Below are 15,213 nucleotides of genomic sequence, written 5' to 3'. Positions count from 1 at the left end.
GGACCGCGGCACCCATGGCTTTATCTCTTTATGGTTTCACCGGATCTGTATCACAGTAGTTTCCATTTAATGATGTTTATGGTGCAGCATGGGTTTTCCAATTTTATACAGTCTACACCTTGCAATCCTTCAGCATCCATTGTAAGACTGTCATTATAATTGACACCTGTGAAATGTATTGAGGGGTTTTAGGGACTTCAAGGATTTACCCTCATGAAGGCATAGTTGCTTTTTAAATTAATTACGCTTTTCTTATCGCTAGATGGCAATGTTTCTTTCCCACTTGATGGTGTTACCGTACATACAAGTAAAAGTGTGGACACATTTATGTATTTAAACAATTGTTTACAATGTTTCTTGAAGTAATGCATATTTACTTGGCATACTTTTCCTTTAACATTGCTAAGAGTTGTATTTTTTTGTCGCTAGCCAGCAATACGATTGGTCATTCCAATTTACCAATCCTACTAAATTTTATGCGTTACTATTAGGAAGTTGACGGTGCAAGCGTCTCCTCTTCGTTTCTATGGGAGACGCGTGGGGAATGAGAAAATGCGCACGCTGCTGACAGCGGTAGACGAGACATCGAACTGTATTACAGGCAAGAGAAGACAACAGCTTACTGGTCGCAGGCTGCCCGAAACATTCACACTGAGCAACGTGAGAATTCAAGGTGTGTTGTTGTAGCTAATAACCAGTATATAATCTGTAACGCAATTGATGGAATATAAATGAATAAATCATACACTTTATTAGCTCGCCAGCTCCTAGCAGCTATCTAGTTGTAACGCAAGGAGATTAATTTAACTAAGTTAGCTGTCTACTTTTCATAACTATCGACGTTGCTTAGTTGAAAGTTAATACCAAATAATTGAGTCATTTTTGGTTCTGTGAGATACATTTGCGTTTTATACCGTCATGAGCAACGTTTTTAAGCTGCTAGTATGGACCTTGCCAGGCGTTTTACGTTAGTTAATTCGTTGCATTAGCTGCTGTTGCGTTCTGTGTTAACATTGTTGTCATAGTCATAACGGACCCAGAGCATGACATCTCTCATTTAATGTCTTAACCTAACTACATACACCTATCGAGATGATTCTGTAGAAACAACACTCAGTGTATACATGAGGGATATCTAGTTTGGACAGTAAATTACTGTTTTTTGCAGATTTTGTGCAAATCATGAAATTATTGTGCGTGGTGTCATGCCAGCATGAGGTGCGTCAGCTAATGTTAGCTCGATCCGTGTAACTAATGTCACACTATAAATGAATTAAAAAGTCACTATTCCCAAATGTTTTCTGACATGACAATCTACGCAGTCATTCGATCGGTGTGAATTGAATTGAATTGTAATTGGTATTTCGAGGAACTAAGCGCTTTCCTCTCTAGGATGGGTCATGCGAGGTCTTATCTCAAGTCTGTGAAACTGGGCTTAATCCCTGTCATTTCCAAGTGGACCTAAAAATAGCACCAACTTCAGCAGAGAAAAGGGGTGGTACGAATGGGCCACATAGCTGAGAATACTAAAAATTTAATCGCAGTGAAATCATCTGGCCCTATCAATTATTACCATTGCTCAGTAAGCAATGTTAGCTGCACGTTAAATTGTATCTGTACTTGCAAAATGCGAGGCAAGTGGTTCCATGGCATTTTTTCAGATGTATAGAAACTTTTGCCACAGGATGATATGCTTATCAATTAATCCTTAGATTACCAAAGACTCTGGTATACTTTTATTACAGTATTGGTTCAGTGACATTATCTATCTGGCTGAAAGCTTGCTTGCCTGTACTTTGGGGTACAGCACACTAGAGGCAGCTTTGAGCATCTGAATGTGCTCCTCTAAGCCTCTAGCAATAATAACTCAACCCTGTTAACCCCTCACCCCTACGAAATATTTTGAATATTCCACAAGCCATGTGTTCAACATCTGAACTTCCTGAAGGTCATGGGAAGAAGATAAACCTCATTCTCATTCACTCATCTGACTGAGAAGGCCACTCTCAAAGTACAAACCTGCTACCAAAATTATGGCTTGAAAAAAAAATATATATATATATTTGTATATTTGCTAATTCTATGTTAAAAATTAAACCCTGTTACATTCAACCCTGTTACCCTGTCACTGCTTTTGAACAGATATAACTTATTTTCTCAAAAATTTAAATTTTATTAAGGATTTATTTAACATGCTTTTAGAAACCTTGTAAAAAATGGGATATTATTACCTGAGATGGGTAAACATGTTTTTCTTGGGTTTTTCTTATGATTAAATACCTAATGAAGTGGTCACTGAGGGTATTTAGTTGCTAAATTATGAACCCATATGAACCTGTTGTGCCACTGAAAATGTTTTAACCTTAGTCTGTCTCCCCTCTCTAACAGGCAGTGTCTGGAGGTCTTGAACAGCGAATATATCCGCAAAGTAGATCACCGCCACTGAGAACAATGTGCCAGATGAGTCATATTAAATAATAATCATTCAGTCAATCAGAAGCACAAGTGATGCATGGACACCTCTGCTGTCCTAAAGTCAAGGTTGGCCATACACCAGCACTGTGCTCTGTTTTTGGACAAGTCAGCCGGTTCTCATTCTCTCAGTGTCTTGTGACTCAGTCCAGGTGTGACCAAAAACTCCACCTTACCAGACAGACCAGGTCTGACTGTGTATTCCTCTTTTAGCCTTCTGTGAAGTCAGGCCAGACCACATGCCTTCACACTACTGTAATACCTACGGACTCAGAGTACAGTCAGAGGAGGAGATGCTCTTTGATACTGGACCGCGACCAGAAGAACACCAACGCCCTTGAACGCAGAGACCCGCCGGAGTACTGCAGTGTGTTCCGCCATTGTTTGTTTTGGCGGTCCCAAAGATTGGCATGATGGACTGGGTCTGGTTCTGAGCTCTTAGCTGGATTATTTGGAATCCAGACAGGAACATTCCGGGTCTGTGCATGCATTTGGACCAGGCGAAGTGTTGGAACTGTTGTTTTAAGCTCTTGATCCATACATGCCTTCCCCCGTTGTCACAAAGACGCCGTTATCCCAGTGTCTTGGTCCCATCGGGCACGGGCTGGGGTGAGGGAAGAGCCGTGCTGGAACACGTGGAAGTTCGGTTTCGACGAGCCCCTCGCTGACCAGTCCCCCGTGGCCAGAGTCCTGGTTCTCCAGGGAGATGCTTCAGACCGACAACTACTCGCTGGTGATGCTGGTCCAGCTTCTGCTACTGACCTACGACCTCCTCGTCAACTCCTTCAGTGAGCTGCTGAGGACCACGCCTGTCGCCCAGCTTGTGCTCTACATGTGAGTCATGGGGAGAAGAGCGAAGGCTTGCCGTGGTAAAAGATAAAGAAATAGGCACTTGTGGAGAAAGAAGGAGACGTGATAATGGGGGGAGCAACCTCAAAATTAGATTGGGGGGGGCTGCTGAGCGGCTCATTCGGTTAAGGCACCATGCTGTGGTACATTGATGAATCTGGATCGTGCCAGGGCTGACTGTAGCTGGTAGCTCCTTAGGGTGACACACAGTTGCCGATAGTGTCATTCCCCTGGGCTGAGAAGGGTTCAGTTGTTTAGGGCTCTGCATTTCAATGCAGTGGACTGTGTGTTAAAGCCACACATGAACCACATAGCTCCCGACTCCATGTCCATGTTTACATACGAGTAGCTTTGAAATACTGTAGACAAGTATTTTTATCAGTCCTGTGTGCATACTTCGTGTGATTCAGTAGGACTGAATATACGGGCAGTAATATAGGGGAGGTGAACAAGGGCTTCACTGCACCCTGTGGGTGCCACAGCACCTCTACGGGCAACAGAAAATTCAGAGTCAACTGTGTAATGGAGTACCATGTAGCTCTGCGATGGATTGGGGACACATGTCCATGGTGTGTTTGTGCCGTTCAGCCAATATATGCTATATGCTATGATAGGCTCCATCTACCCCCCAATCCATCCCCCCTCCCAGGCCCCTGACCAAGTTTGGAAAATGGATGGAAAGATATGGATGGATGGATAACACTATGTAATATAAAACAAGAAAATAAGCAATAATAGAAAAAAAAACATTATTTTCCAATAAGAAATACACAAAGTGGGTAAATCATTTTGGTAGAAAGCTTGAGGGCGCGGCAGGCTTTAATGGGTTTAAGGCAGCGAGTCCCTGTGGTGCCTGCAGTATGTTGAATTACGCGTGTGGGGTAAACAGACCGCTAAGCTGGTGGACATGTTACGCTGCCCTGTAAGTGCCCTGTTAATCCTCTGACATGTGGGGCAGGAGCGAGAGGGCACAGATGGCAGGTGTCACTCTCCCGGGGTGAGAATACCAGCGTTGCCATGCCTCGCATGGTGTACCACGGAGGAGATGATAAAACCTTGAATCTCCCTCCTATTCTACCTTTAGAGAATGGAGCTGAACTCCCAAGCCATACCAAATTCGCCAAACATTTATACCAAGCTGCCCAACCTTTTCCCCACTGTCATGTTAGCTATGACTTTGGGAATGGCACAGATTATCAGTGTTGCTGAACAGGTGTGCCAATTAACAAGCCTGCCAAATGTCTGTGTAATCCATCTGTAATCCCGAATCATTCTCTTAAATGCGTCTCACACCGTATTGTTTCTTTAGGTCACATTAGAGGACGTAAACAATGAGACCGACCTCACTTTAGTCAAATGCACAATAAAAAAGATAAAGCTTAGAAAACTAATTTGACAACCTTTTCATGAACTGCATACGGTCAGCAGCAATAGCTATAATCTCTGTATGCAGAACATCAGCTACATGAACCTGGTGTAAACCGGTTGTATACCATGGCATTGTCCCTACTCAAATAAACATGAAATAAATTAATAAAAAGGGTTTTTTCTCAGTATTATTTGAGAGCGATTTTATTAAAAACATTTTTTTAACTTATGTTACTTTCATTAACATCACAGACTCCTGTACTTGCTGTGTGGAATTTGTTTGCCTGCTCAATTAGACCTGTATTTTTTAACCTTGTATTGTCTGTTTTTTATTATGTCTGTGTTTTGGCTTCTTGGCCAGGTTGTGCATATGATAATTTGTTTTCAATTTGCATCCCTGTTTAAAGAATGGTTAAATAAAATAACCATAAATTATTAGATTTGTGGATATGGGCAAATATTAGTTTTCTGATATTCAGAAAAATAATGCTAGCTCACAATAAAATTCATTCATTCATTAATTCATTATCCTAACCCGCTTATCCTGAACAGGCTCGCAGGGGGGCTGGAGCTTATCCCAGCATACATTGGGCAAACGGCAGGAATACACCCTGGACAGGTCGCCAGTCCATCACAGGGCACACACACCATTCACTCACACACTCATACACACGGGTAATTTAGACTCTCCAATCAGCCTAACCTGCATGTCTTTGGACTGTGGGAGGAAACCCACGCGAACACGGGGAGAACATGCAAACTCCGCACAGAGAGGTCCCGGCCGACGGGGATTCAAACCCAGGACCTCCTTGCTGTGAGGCGGCAGTGCTACCCACTGTACCATCCGTGCCGCCTCACAATAAAATGAATAATTAAGTATAGCTATCGGTATGAAAAAAAAATGTTTTAAATATAAGTTTCTGACTCGCTAGCCGCAAATGTGGTCTCCCCTAAATGCCTTGTCGAAGCTGTGATGGGGCTTGAACAGTGCCATCTATGTAGACTGCTACATGATTCCCTAGATTGCATGCAGTAGTTCTGATAGCCCTTGTATTGTGCACCTTTGGAACATCTTGCATTCTGACACAAATGAATACTTCTGCCATAATATGCCAACTCTCTTTGAAGCTCATAATGCTACCAACAGCTGTGTAAATATTATTATCAATAAACACAAATATCAGACACCGAAGGACGATTGGCTCAATGAAATGGGAGTAATTATTTTCTTATGGTTCGTGTCTGCGTTATCGCCCAGGATATTTGAGTATCTGTGTTTACAGAACAAGGTGTATTTTCTTTCCTGCATTAAAAACACAGTCATGTGTTAATGGGTGCTTTGAAAATTAAGCCTGCATAAATGTAGCTGATATTTGTATTCGGTCATCAGAGTTGAGTCTATTTGTAATAACCTGGAAAAAAAAAATTCCAACCCCCCTCTCCCTCTCTTCTCATTCTTTCACTCATGTTCACTGGAGGAGAATAGCATTTTTGAAAGCAGGTTAGATTAACTTCTGATGTGGACAAAGTCCATAAGTGAATACTGCCCTATTGTAGATATACTAACTTTGTCCACCCCCAGAACATCCCCCAAGGTCATCTGTGAGACAACAACAGACCGAATGCATAGATGGGTACCTTTCCCAAGAGGGAGGCGAACATGGTTTTTCTCACGGCTGTAGATCCCAGAAGCCTTGAAAGGTGTGATAACAGAGTGCGATTGCTCCATTATAAAGGACGTTGTCTCGTTGTCTCGTCTCAGCATCCAGGACATCGGCCTCCTGTTCAACCTGATGATCGTCCTGCTGATGCTGTTCAACACCTACGTGTTCCAGGTGGGCCTGGCCTCCCTGCTGCTGGAGCGCTTCCGGGCCCTGCTGTTCATCTGCCTGCTCTACCTGGCCCTCAGCATCGCCTCCCACTGCTGGCTCATGGTACAGCGGGGCGCGACCGCGCTAAAGTTCGAGGCCCACGCGCATACTTTTCCTGTGTCATCCTGGAGCTTTCCATTTGTGCTCCAAACTGATCCAAGTAAAACGACGCACACGATGTGCAAAGTATGCACATTGTTGCGTAATTATCGGATGACATTGTAAATGATAACCACAAAAGGAGGTGGGGGATGGGGAATTTGACTCTGGGGGCAGGGTTAAGGAACCTACGTCACTGCCTTTGCAAAACGTTCAGGAAGAGAACACTGATGCGTGTGGGCCTTTGAGATGGTGGAAGGAGAGTGAAGATGTCCTTGCGTCTCAGTGTATGGTTGAATGTGTGTGTGGAGGTGGTGTGATAAGGGACGTGTTGATATGCAGTGGGGTGCCATTACATTGGACTTCATTATTTTCTTTTTTTCGGTGCATAGAACCTGCGTTGGGTGGACAAAAGCAACTTTGTCTGGTCAGACGGTCTCCAAGCCCTGTTTTTCTTCCAGAGAATGGGTGAGTTTCTCTGTATGGTGTTACTCGTAGCAGAATGCTGGAACAGAGGCGTTGGCTCTCAGTCTGATGAAATGACTCACTCTGATAAAAATCCGGGCTGTTTGTTGGAATTTCCATTCAGGTGAAATTGGGCACTCCTAAATGGAATCAGTTTGTTTCCACAGTTACAAAAGTAATATAAGGAGTTAAACGGTGAGCCAGTCTGGTTAGTGCAGAATTGTGTTTTGTTTTTATTTCCTGAATGTTCGCAGCTTGACCATGGGGAGAGGAAACTGCTTCCATCTGGATGATTTTAAGCAATATGCTATCACTTTTTGAAATTTATACTTGACTCCTACAAATAAGGTGCGTGGAGAGTCGAGGGATGTTGAGCTATTGATTGTTCTTGGAACGGGTCAGAGGTGAAATTTTGAATGGCTGTGAGCCAGCGCCAGTGTCAGGGAAGGTACATCTGAAAGCACAATGGGAGAGTGTTGCCATGACGCTGTTCCTCCTCTGTTTTAGACTGGGTCTGTATCGCCCGGCACGATTTGAACTCAGGCAGCAGAGACGAACAGTTGTTCTGCTTAAGGCTGATGATCTGATCAATGCTGCCACTGAGGGTACCTGGGGTGCTTTTAAGGAGAGAATCAATTTAATCTCAGTCAGAACTGAGGACATTACTCTATATAATAAAAGGCGATTGTAATGTTAGTGGATTTCTCTATGAATAATGATATATGCAGTTAACATCAAGCTGATGGGTAATGCTACAATCTGGGCCTCAAGGCCAGTCGTACTGCTGGCTGTCTCTTCGGCCTGATGGTCCGTCTGTAGTCCAGCGTCACTGACTACACTTACCCGGTGTGTCAGATTTAAGTGAGTCCGTGATTAGAGGGAGGACGTGAACCACCAGACCCGCTGGCCCTGAGCACCAGATTTGCACATCAGTGGTATATTTTATAGTAGTAGTCACCAACCCTGTTCCTGGAGATCTACCGTCCTGTTGGTTTTCATCGCAACCCAAATTTGGCACACACGATTTTACTAATTAGCAGCTGGAAAGGATCTTTAGCTGTTGAATGAGGTGTGCTTTACCGAGGTTGGATTGAAAACCTGTAGTAGGACAGTAGATCTCCAGGAACAGGGCCTGTGACCGCTGTTGTTGTATAGTATGTAAACGCTGTATCGTTCCTCTCTGGGCAGTGGCGGTGTTGTATTACTACCTCTACAAGCGGGCGGCAGAGCACCTGGCCGACCCCCGGCTCTACGAGGACTCCCTGTGGCTGCGGGACGAGTTCAGGGACCGCAAGAGCCAAGATGGACGGAGCCGTGGACACAGAGGAGAGCTGTCGCCGTGAACGGCACCAGGTTGAAGGAAACTGTGGACCGGGCTGCGTGATCACTGGGCACTCGAGTGGACTGACCCCGGGAGCCAGACTGAGAGTGAAGACGACGCTCCAGAGGGTGGGACAAAGCCAGCTGGGGGGAAAAGGTTCTGATCCGGTTTGAAGAGTTGCTTTGACGTGCGATTTACTGAGACGTTCCGCAAAGTCAGGGCTCACACGCAGGACGGGGCGCTGTGAAACAGGAAATGAGTGGTTTCTACATCCTTTCATTGTTTACAAAAATGATGGTGTGTGTGTGCAGTCGTACACTCAAAGTAAAGTGACTTTACTCTGGAGGGCACAATGTAAAAAAAAGCTCAGAGACAGTAACAAACATAAGTGGATCAAGGTGTCGTCTGCAGTGGGATTTATGGTTTATCCTCAGTGATGTAGATTCACTCCAGATGGAATCTGGGCTAAGTGTAAATGCATTTGCAATTGAGATTGAAAGTGTTTAAAATATCAGTGTTAATGGCCTTGGAGCATGCTTATGCAAAAATGAGAATGCAGAATGTTTGTGATATTTGCAGGAAATGTGCACCAGAATGCAGCATTCCTTATTCGTTTACAGAGGAGAGGATGAGGACATTAGATTTATTCATTGTTTTTATAAGTAATTTGAATTAAATCGGATGTGGCTGTATTTGTTTATAAAAACAGCAGCTTGGGTATCAAATTTCAGGCTTCACTTCAATGATCAAGATGCAACCTTATCTGCTGAATGCACAAGCTAGTCATGTTCAGTTCCATTGTAGTTACAGTGCACTACTGAATTCATTTTGCGGTACTGCACACACACACAAACACACGTAAGGCCCGAAACATACCCTACGTAGGCAAATGCAGTCGCCTCGAGCTGCGTGAAGTCGATTTCATGCGTCGTTGCGTTCTAAAATGAGTCACCTGACATTCTTAAGGCAACGTGAGCACAAGCTGCCGTGTCGAACGTCACAGAAAGGGGGCGCTATAGGAGGCAACAATTCGATGAAGCCGTCTTCTTCCATTTGTGCTTTCTTCCGCTGAGACTTTCACAATTGTCCTGGATCGCCCCCTTGAGGACTGGGGTGTAGTACCTCCACTGGGGCATAAGTATGCAGGTTGAGTATGTACAACCGGACCATACGTTTGTAATGCATCGGTTTGCTGTTGTCGTTGACGTTCACGGACTTGCATAGGGTATGTTTTGGGCCTATTGCAGTGTGCTCTACCGTAAACTTCAATTAAACGTATTATTAACCTTAGTGTTTCATGCAAAACAGTTTTTTCGCAGTGAATAATACAAATAAATTCATTCAAATCACTGAAGTACAGAATTCATGCGTATCACAATAAATTCCAAGGGCTTTTTTTTCTTTTTTTTTTTAAACAAATCTCTTTAATTCTGAATGGAATCCATTCAAAACCCTGCCCCGCCCTACCCCATACCGAGTCCCACGAATGCCCAGAACCACCTCCCACCCATCTCCACCCACTTGTCAGTGCAAAGTCCAATTACAATCCCAGTTTCCATGGTGATGGTCTGTGGTGCCATGGTGATGTGGTTCGAGACTTCTGACCCACTGGAATGTTCACCTTTGTCTTTGACCTTGTGTCCTTTACCTGCAAGGCAAAACCCGACAGGAGGAATCTGAGTATCAACAAAGCGCACGGCAGTTTTGAGGTTTTACCAATCTGCAAATGCTACAGTAGTATTGAGTCAAAATTACAATTCAGGTCACTGTGGGGAAAAAACGCCCATTCAGTCCTTGATCAATAAGCCAAACACTTTAAGCTTTATTAAAACACCACATTGTGCTGAAGTCCTTACCCCTTATGAACCGCAGAATTAAAGCTATCAAAAGAAGTCTAATCTCCAACTGTGCACTGGTGAAAAGGCCTCAAACAATTTCCGATTGGTGGCCATACAGAAACACAAATATCTAGAATGCATTAGCATCTGCAAAACACATGACATCACTGTATTTAAAAAAGCAATTGCCCATTAAAAACCAGTGCTGATGCTCAAAAGCCCTCAATCAGTCCAGAGAACTATGCCACTTATTTAACCGCATCACAGACCACAAGTCTTGTCATTGTCACACTGCCACCGACAAGTGTATTTTTATATAACTAATAACTTCAATATTAATTACTTCTGTATTCATTTGTACATGAAAACAGAATAGTGCGTGCATTTTAGTGCAACATGCAGAACTGTGAAATCAGAACACTGTAAAAAGACCCCACAATCCATTCCAGTGACACGTGGCATACAGCTGAAATGAAGCATCATTATCAGCATTGGCATCGATGTTGAATGGTCTTAGTGGGTTTCTCACCGTCAGACGTATATGCCCACCCAGAGGAGCAGGAACAGCACACCGAAGCCCATGAACAGGGAGGCCACCAGGGAGATGAGCAGCTCCTTGTACACGTCCCGTGTGTACTTTGTAGAGGTCACCTCGTAACTAGGAGTGAGTGAGTCAAGGGCCCAATAACCACAAATCAAACCTCTCATTTCTACACTGTGGCCTGGATTCATTCAACACTGACTCACCTGAAAGCCCGCTTTTCATCAGAAATGCACTTCCAGTGATCACTATAAACAACTTGTCAAACTTTGGATTGAAATTAAAGAAACATTGAGATTCAATTTAATCGAGAATCGAAGTTAAATACTAATGTTGATTGAATCCCTGTCCATAAAATGTCATTATAAACTAACTTGTTACTGCATTCATTATCAAAAATGCATGTCTAATAAAAATTTTAAAAATGAAATGAGGGCAGTCCAAAGCTTATTCCAAGTTAAGAAAGAAAAATTTAGAGATTATATCTCAGTTGCTTCAGTTGATGAACCAAAGTAAGAGATTGTTACTACTGATTGCATGTGAGGATTTATATTGCTTTACATTACTTCTGACAAGACGATCTGCTTGTTTATCTGTACATGGAAGATGGGTCCTAAGGACAGGCACTCAGAGCAAACCAAAGCTCCGGTGGACTTCCTGTGATTCAGTGGAAAAGCAGGAGGTGACATGAGCAGTAGAACGGTCAGAGGGTCCGGGAACTTTACTGACCGGCAATTTTACACAAGAAATGGGCCAAAATGTACAGGAAAACCCTCAAGATGTTTGGAGAAATTAGTGCGTTATAAAAATAGTTTTCTATGCATGTACCCCGATCTCCCATGCCCTCTTATTCTGTACTTTAAAGGGGTTCTAATCAGTGTTCCACAGTTGTAGATTTTCAGACATCCTACATCACACTTCCCAACCCAACTGTTCTCCGTGTCCTACAACCTGTATGATTCCGTCGTGTCTGTACCTGTCTCGAGTCACACATTGTGCGGTAGCTACACTTTTCTTTGTCATTCGGTCTCTCCAGTTACAGCGGCCGGAAACTCACGCAGCGTTATCACTGATCAATAGGTTACCCTGCGCCAGAACATCATGTCAGAAGGAGGATACACGAAGAACCACGCCGTGAAAAACATTCCGATGGCCAGCAGGACTACGGTCAAGTGTGGAAACACGGCCGGATTCACCGGACTTGTGTATCTGGTCATAGCCTCCAAATCCTGCAAACAAGCACATGCAAGGCTCAACAAGGTGTACACATACCATCATTTTAGGGGCAAATATAGGCTGTACAAATATGACAAGATTACTTCAGAGAAATGTTTAACGTCTGAACATTTAAGATCATGTGTTGCCAATCAAGTTCTGTCATGTCAGTCGACTTTTCGGGCAACACGTGAAAATAAAAATATATGGGGATGCTATAAACGTACAGTATGTGATCAAACTGTAATTGATGAGAAATTCTGAAGGGTTACTGAGCATCAGAGAAGATCAGGCCAAACAGGAAGATAAGAAACTTGTGAACACTAACGTTATATTAGTAAACATTTTACAACCTACTTAGCTGGATATTACGTTTTATAGATGGCTTAACTAGCTACGTGAAACACGCAATGGTCATGTATATAAGGCTAACTATGTAGCTAACATCCAATGACAATTAGTAGGTTAGTGCAAATAAATCTATGTCAATATTAGCTAAACGCCATTTCCTTCTACAGTAGATACACTTAATGTGATTGCTTTGTCAAAATGTAGCTAGCTATATTTTTGAAAACGCCACCACCGTATGATTTTAAACTGGGAGCGAAGGATCGCACAATACGTGGCCTCCATATGTGCCTTTTTGGTTAGTGATAAAAATGTTAACTAGTTAGATAGCTACCAACAGCTTTTAGCTAGTTAGACCGCACGTTGGCTAATGCATAACCACCGATTAAATGAAAGCCAATTAAAGGCGTTCGCTAGCTTGATTGTAAACGAAGTTTACTAGCTAACTGGACTTCCAGTAAAGATCTCGACATTGAACGAACGCATGCTAGCTCGCTAACTAGCTATCTTGTTGCTTGCACGCTGTTTGCAAAATTGATGTAAAATCGTAAAGACGTATAGATTCATTTTAATCTAGCTACTAAATGTATACATTGTCTCCTAGTTATATACTGTCATATACTGGCCAATCCCGGCATTTTTGCACTCAATGTTAGTGGCTAGCTAGTTTTAGTTGTTAGCCTAATGACAGCTGATCAGCGTAGTCTAGTTAGCTAAATTAGCTGTCGAATGACTCTCTCAACGTGCCGGGTTGGACGCAATGTCCATAGATATATATAAAAAAGGAAACTACGAGTTTTATACATTTAAAACTGTTAATGTCAGTCCAAACAACGCTAGATACTCACCATTGTGCACTGCGAGTTTCAGGAGAAGCCACGTATGTTCAAAAGTCTGACGTGAAGGCCAACCGTTCGCTTTGCATGATGGGCGTAGTAGTTTTAATTCAACCAGCCTTAGGAGTTCTGAAACTCAGGCTGTGTCTGAAATTGCACACTGGTGTTCTTACGAGCATGACGAGTGCACCAACAAGGCAACTACTTAGAATGCAAGAACATAACAAAATCTGAGACGTACTTGTACTATATCGTATGTGACATGCTTCCAGCAGTGAATGACATCTGAAGTGACAGTTAGCTAGCTAGCTATGTTATTGCAGGAACACGTATACGAATTTGTGGCGAACATATGTTAGTATATTTTTATTAGCGGCGTGGAAAGTGTGCTCTGAACACTGAACGGTAATATAACTGGAAGGGAAACCAAAGACCTGAGAACATTGAACTGTATGATAAATGGTAAAAAAAAAAACGTGGTCACGTGGTTCCATTCAAGCCCATTCAATTCGGTTCTTCCGCAAAGGGCACCACCGCAAGATGGCTGCCATGGCCCGGAAATAGAATGACCGATGAGGCTGCCATTCATTTTCTATGAGTATTCTCTAAACTCATCATGCTCGCTCCAGCGTGAATTACAGCCCCAAAGCTCACATTACACTCATCAATAAAAGCATTCAATATAATTTAAAAAATTTCCAAGGTCAATAGTTTTTCTAGGCTGAACCAAAAAGAAAGAGTGATCAGAAAAATAAATCACTGAATCTATGCAGAGTAAGCAAACTGATCTCTGATTGGTTGAGGCAGGGGTTCACGCAGCCCTAGTTTTGTCAGTTTTGTCACCTGGCAATTCCTCACTCCACTGTATGCATATATATAGCTATGTACTTAAACCATGAAAAACATATTTTGAACATTACGTAGTTTGCTTATATTTAACTTCAACGTTACATAGTTTACATTATATTTAACTTTTGTCGCTCTATTTAATCCGCTTTACCTCCCTATTGAAAAATTGTGTATGGCGGAATGCATCAGCGTGTCCGACTGTGTCATGATTTAAACTGGGCTATTTCTGTCAACAGCAGAGTCACAGTGCTGGGCTGCAAAATATGCTATATGTGATTTGCACAGTTGTGTAGCACTGTGATTTGGAGACTAGACTACAGTTCAATCACTCCTAAGTAGTTCCCAAGTACAAGAGAACCTCCGGTGAATTCGATGTGTACTAGCCAGTTTTTGTACTTGAGTTTGGGACGAACTTGATCACATGACCGTTAAATTCCGAGCGTGTTTTGAGCGCTAACTAGTCCATAAGTCTGCAGTTTGAGACAGAGACTCAGTCCTGGGTGAGGATGCCTATGTACATGGAAGATGAGTGCTGGTATTTATAACAGCCAATCTCTTGGTCAGTTCAGAATGTTGACCACAGGTTATTTCCTTAAACGTATTAAGACAAGGTATGCATCGTTATTTCTAACATTGTCTGGTTTAAGAGGGTATTTAAACCCTCTAAACATAAAAAATGCATAATTATGACAAATTAATAGAATGTTAAAATTATTGTATTACAATTGTGGCTAGAATGAAAACCAGCCTAAACAGGGTCCCCAGGACTGCATGAAGCTACTTTTGAGAATCACTGCTCTACAGTCAACATACAACTTCACATCTGCTTTTGGGAAATCTTCTTCAAATCATGCATTATTGCTTTGCAGTGTTAATGATAGATAACAATACAATGTGTTTGAGATGGCAGGAAGATTGCCTAATTATTTTAATCAGAAGATTTAGCAAAAAAGGAAATTCAGAAACTATACATTCAAATGAATGAAATCCTACATTATGGAGTGCAGTAAGCTCAGCTATAAAAAGTAAGCTGACAAGCTCAAAGATCGACTCATACTTGCGTTGGACAATTTATGTTTAATCTCATTCATGGCCATGTTAGGATGTACAGGGCACAGATTATTTAAAAACAAACAACGTT

The 15,213-nt window shown here is 42.6% G+C and overlaps 2 protein-coding genes across 3 annotated transcripts; one reads left to right on the top strand and one right to left on the bottom strand.

Annotated features, from left to right (window-relative positions):
• The first annotated feature begins 579 nt into the window (after positions 1-579).
• Positions 580-9,756, top strand: LOC133131424 (transmembrane protein 138-like). Of its 2 annotated transcripts, none has more exons than XM_061246789.1 (5): positions 580-673; positions 2,389-3,306; positions 6,452-6,524; positions 7,052-7,127; positions 8,313-9,756. In XM_061246789.1, the coding sequence occupies exons 2-5, from the start codon at positions 3,179-3,181 to the stop codon at positions 8,465-8,467; spliced, it is 432 nt and encodes a 143-aa protein (XP_061102773.1). In that variant the 5' UTR covers positions 580-673; positions 2,389-3,178; the 3' UTR covers positions 8,468-9,756. The 2 variants fall into 2 exon arrangements, with proteins under 2 accessions (XP_061102773.1, XP_061102772.1); XM_061246788.1 differs by having other exon boundaries at positions 6,452-6,623.
• Positions 8,765-13,393, bottom strand: tmem258 (transmembrane protein 258). Its single transcript, XM_061246791.1, has 4 exons — positions 13,236-13,393; positions 11,944-12,053; positions 10,813-10,941; positions 8,765-10,093 (listed from the first exon to the last, which is right to left on the bottom strand). The coding sequence occupies exons 1-3, from the start codon at positions 13,236-13,238 to the stop codon at positions 10,815-10,817; spliced, it is 240 nt and encodes a 79-aa protein (XP_061102775.1). The 5' UTR covers positions 13,239-13,393; the 3' UTR covers positions 8,765-10,093; positions 10,813-10,814.
• Positions 13,394-15,213: the final 1,820 nt, after the last annotated feature.

This window comes from Conger conger, chromosome 6, assembly GCF_963514075.1.
Source record: "Conger conger chromosome 6, fConCon1.1, whole genome shotgun sequence".
Lineage (NCBI taxonomy): Eukaryota > Metazoa > Chordata > Actinopteri > Anguilliformes > Congridae > Conger > Conger conger.
The sequence above is the reverse complement of the archived record's forward strand: the minus strand, read 5'-3'. Positions and strand labels throughout refer to the sequence as shown.

Bases quoted from the DNA above. Each gene is read 5' to 3' on its own strand.
- LOC133131424 (XM_061246788.1), top strand. From the start codon at position 3,179: ATGCTTCAGACCGACAACTACTCGCTGGTGATGCTGGTCCAGCTTCTG. The intron at 3,307-6,451 runs GTGAGTCATGGG...GTCTCGTCTCAG, and splicing joins GCCCAGCTTGTGCTCTACAT to CATCCAGGACATCGGCCTCC. The intron at 7,128-8,312 runs GTGAGTTTCTCT...CTCTCTGGGCAG, and splicing joins GTTTTTCTTCCAGAGAATGG to TGGCGGTGTTGTATTACTAC.
- tmem258 (XM_061246791.1), bottom strand. The intron at 10,942-11,943 runs GTATCCTCCTTC...ACTCACTCCTAG, and splicing joins TTCACGGCGTGGTTCTTCGT to TTACGAGGTGACCTCTACAA.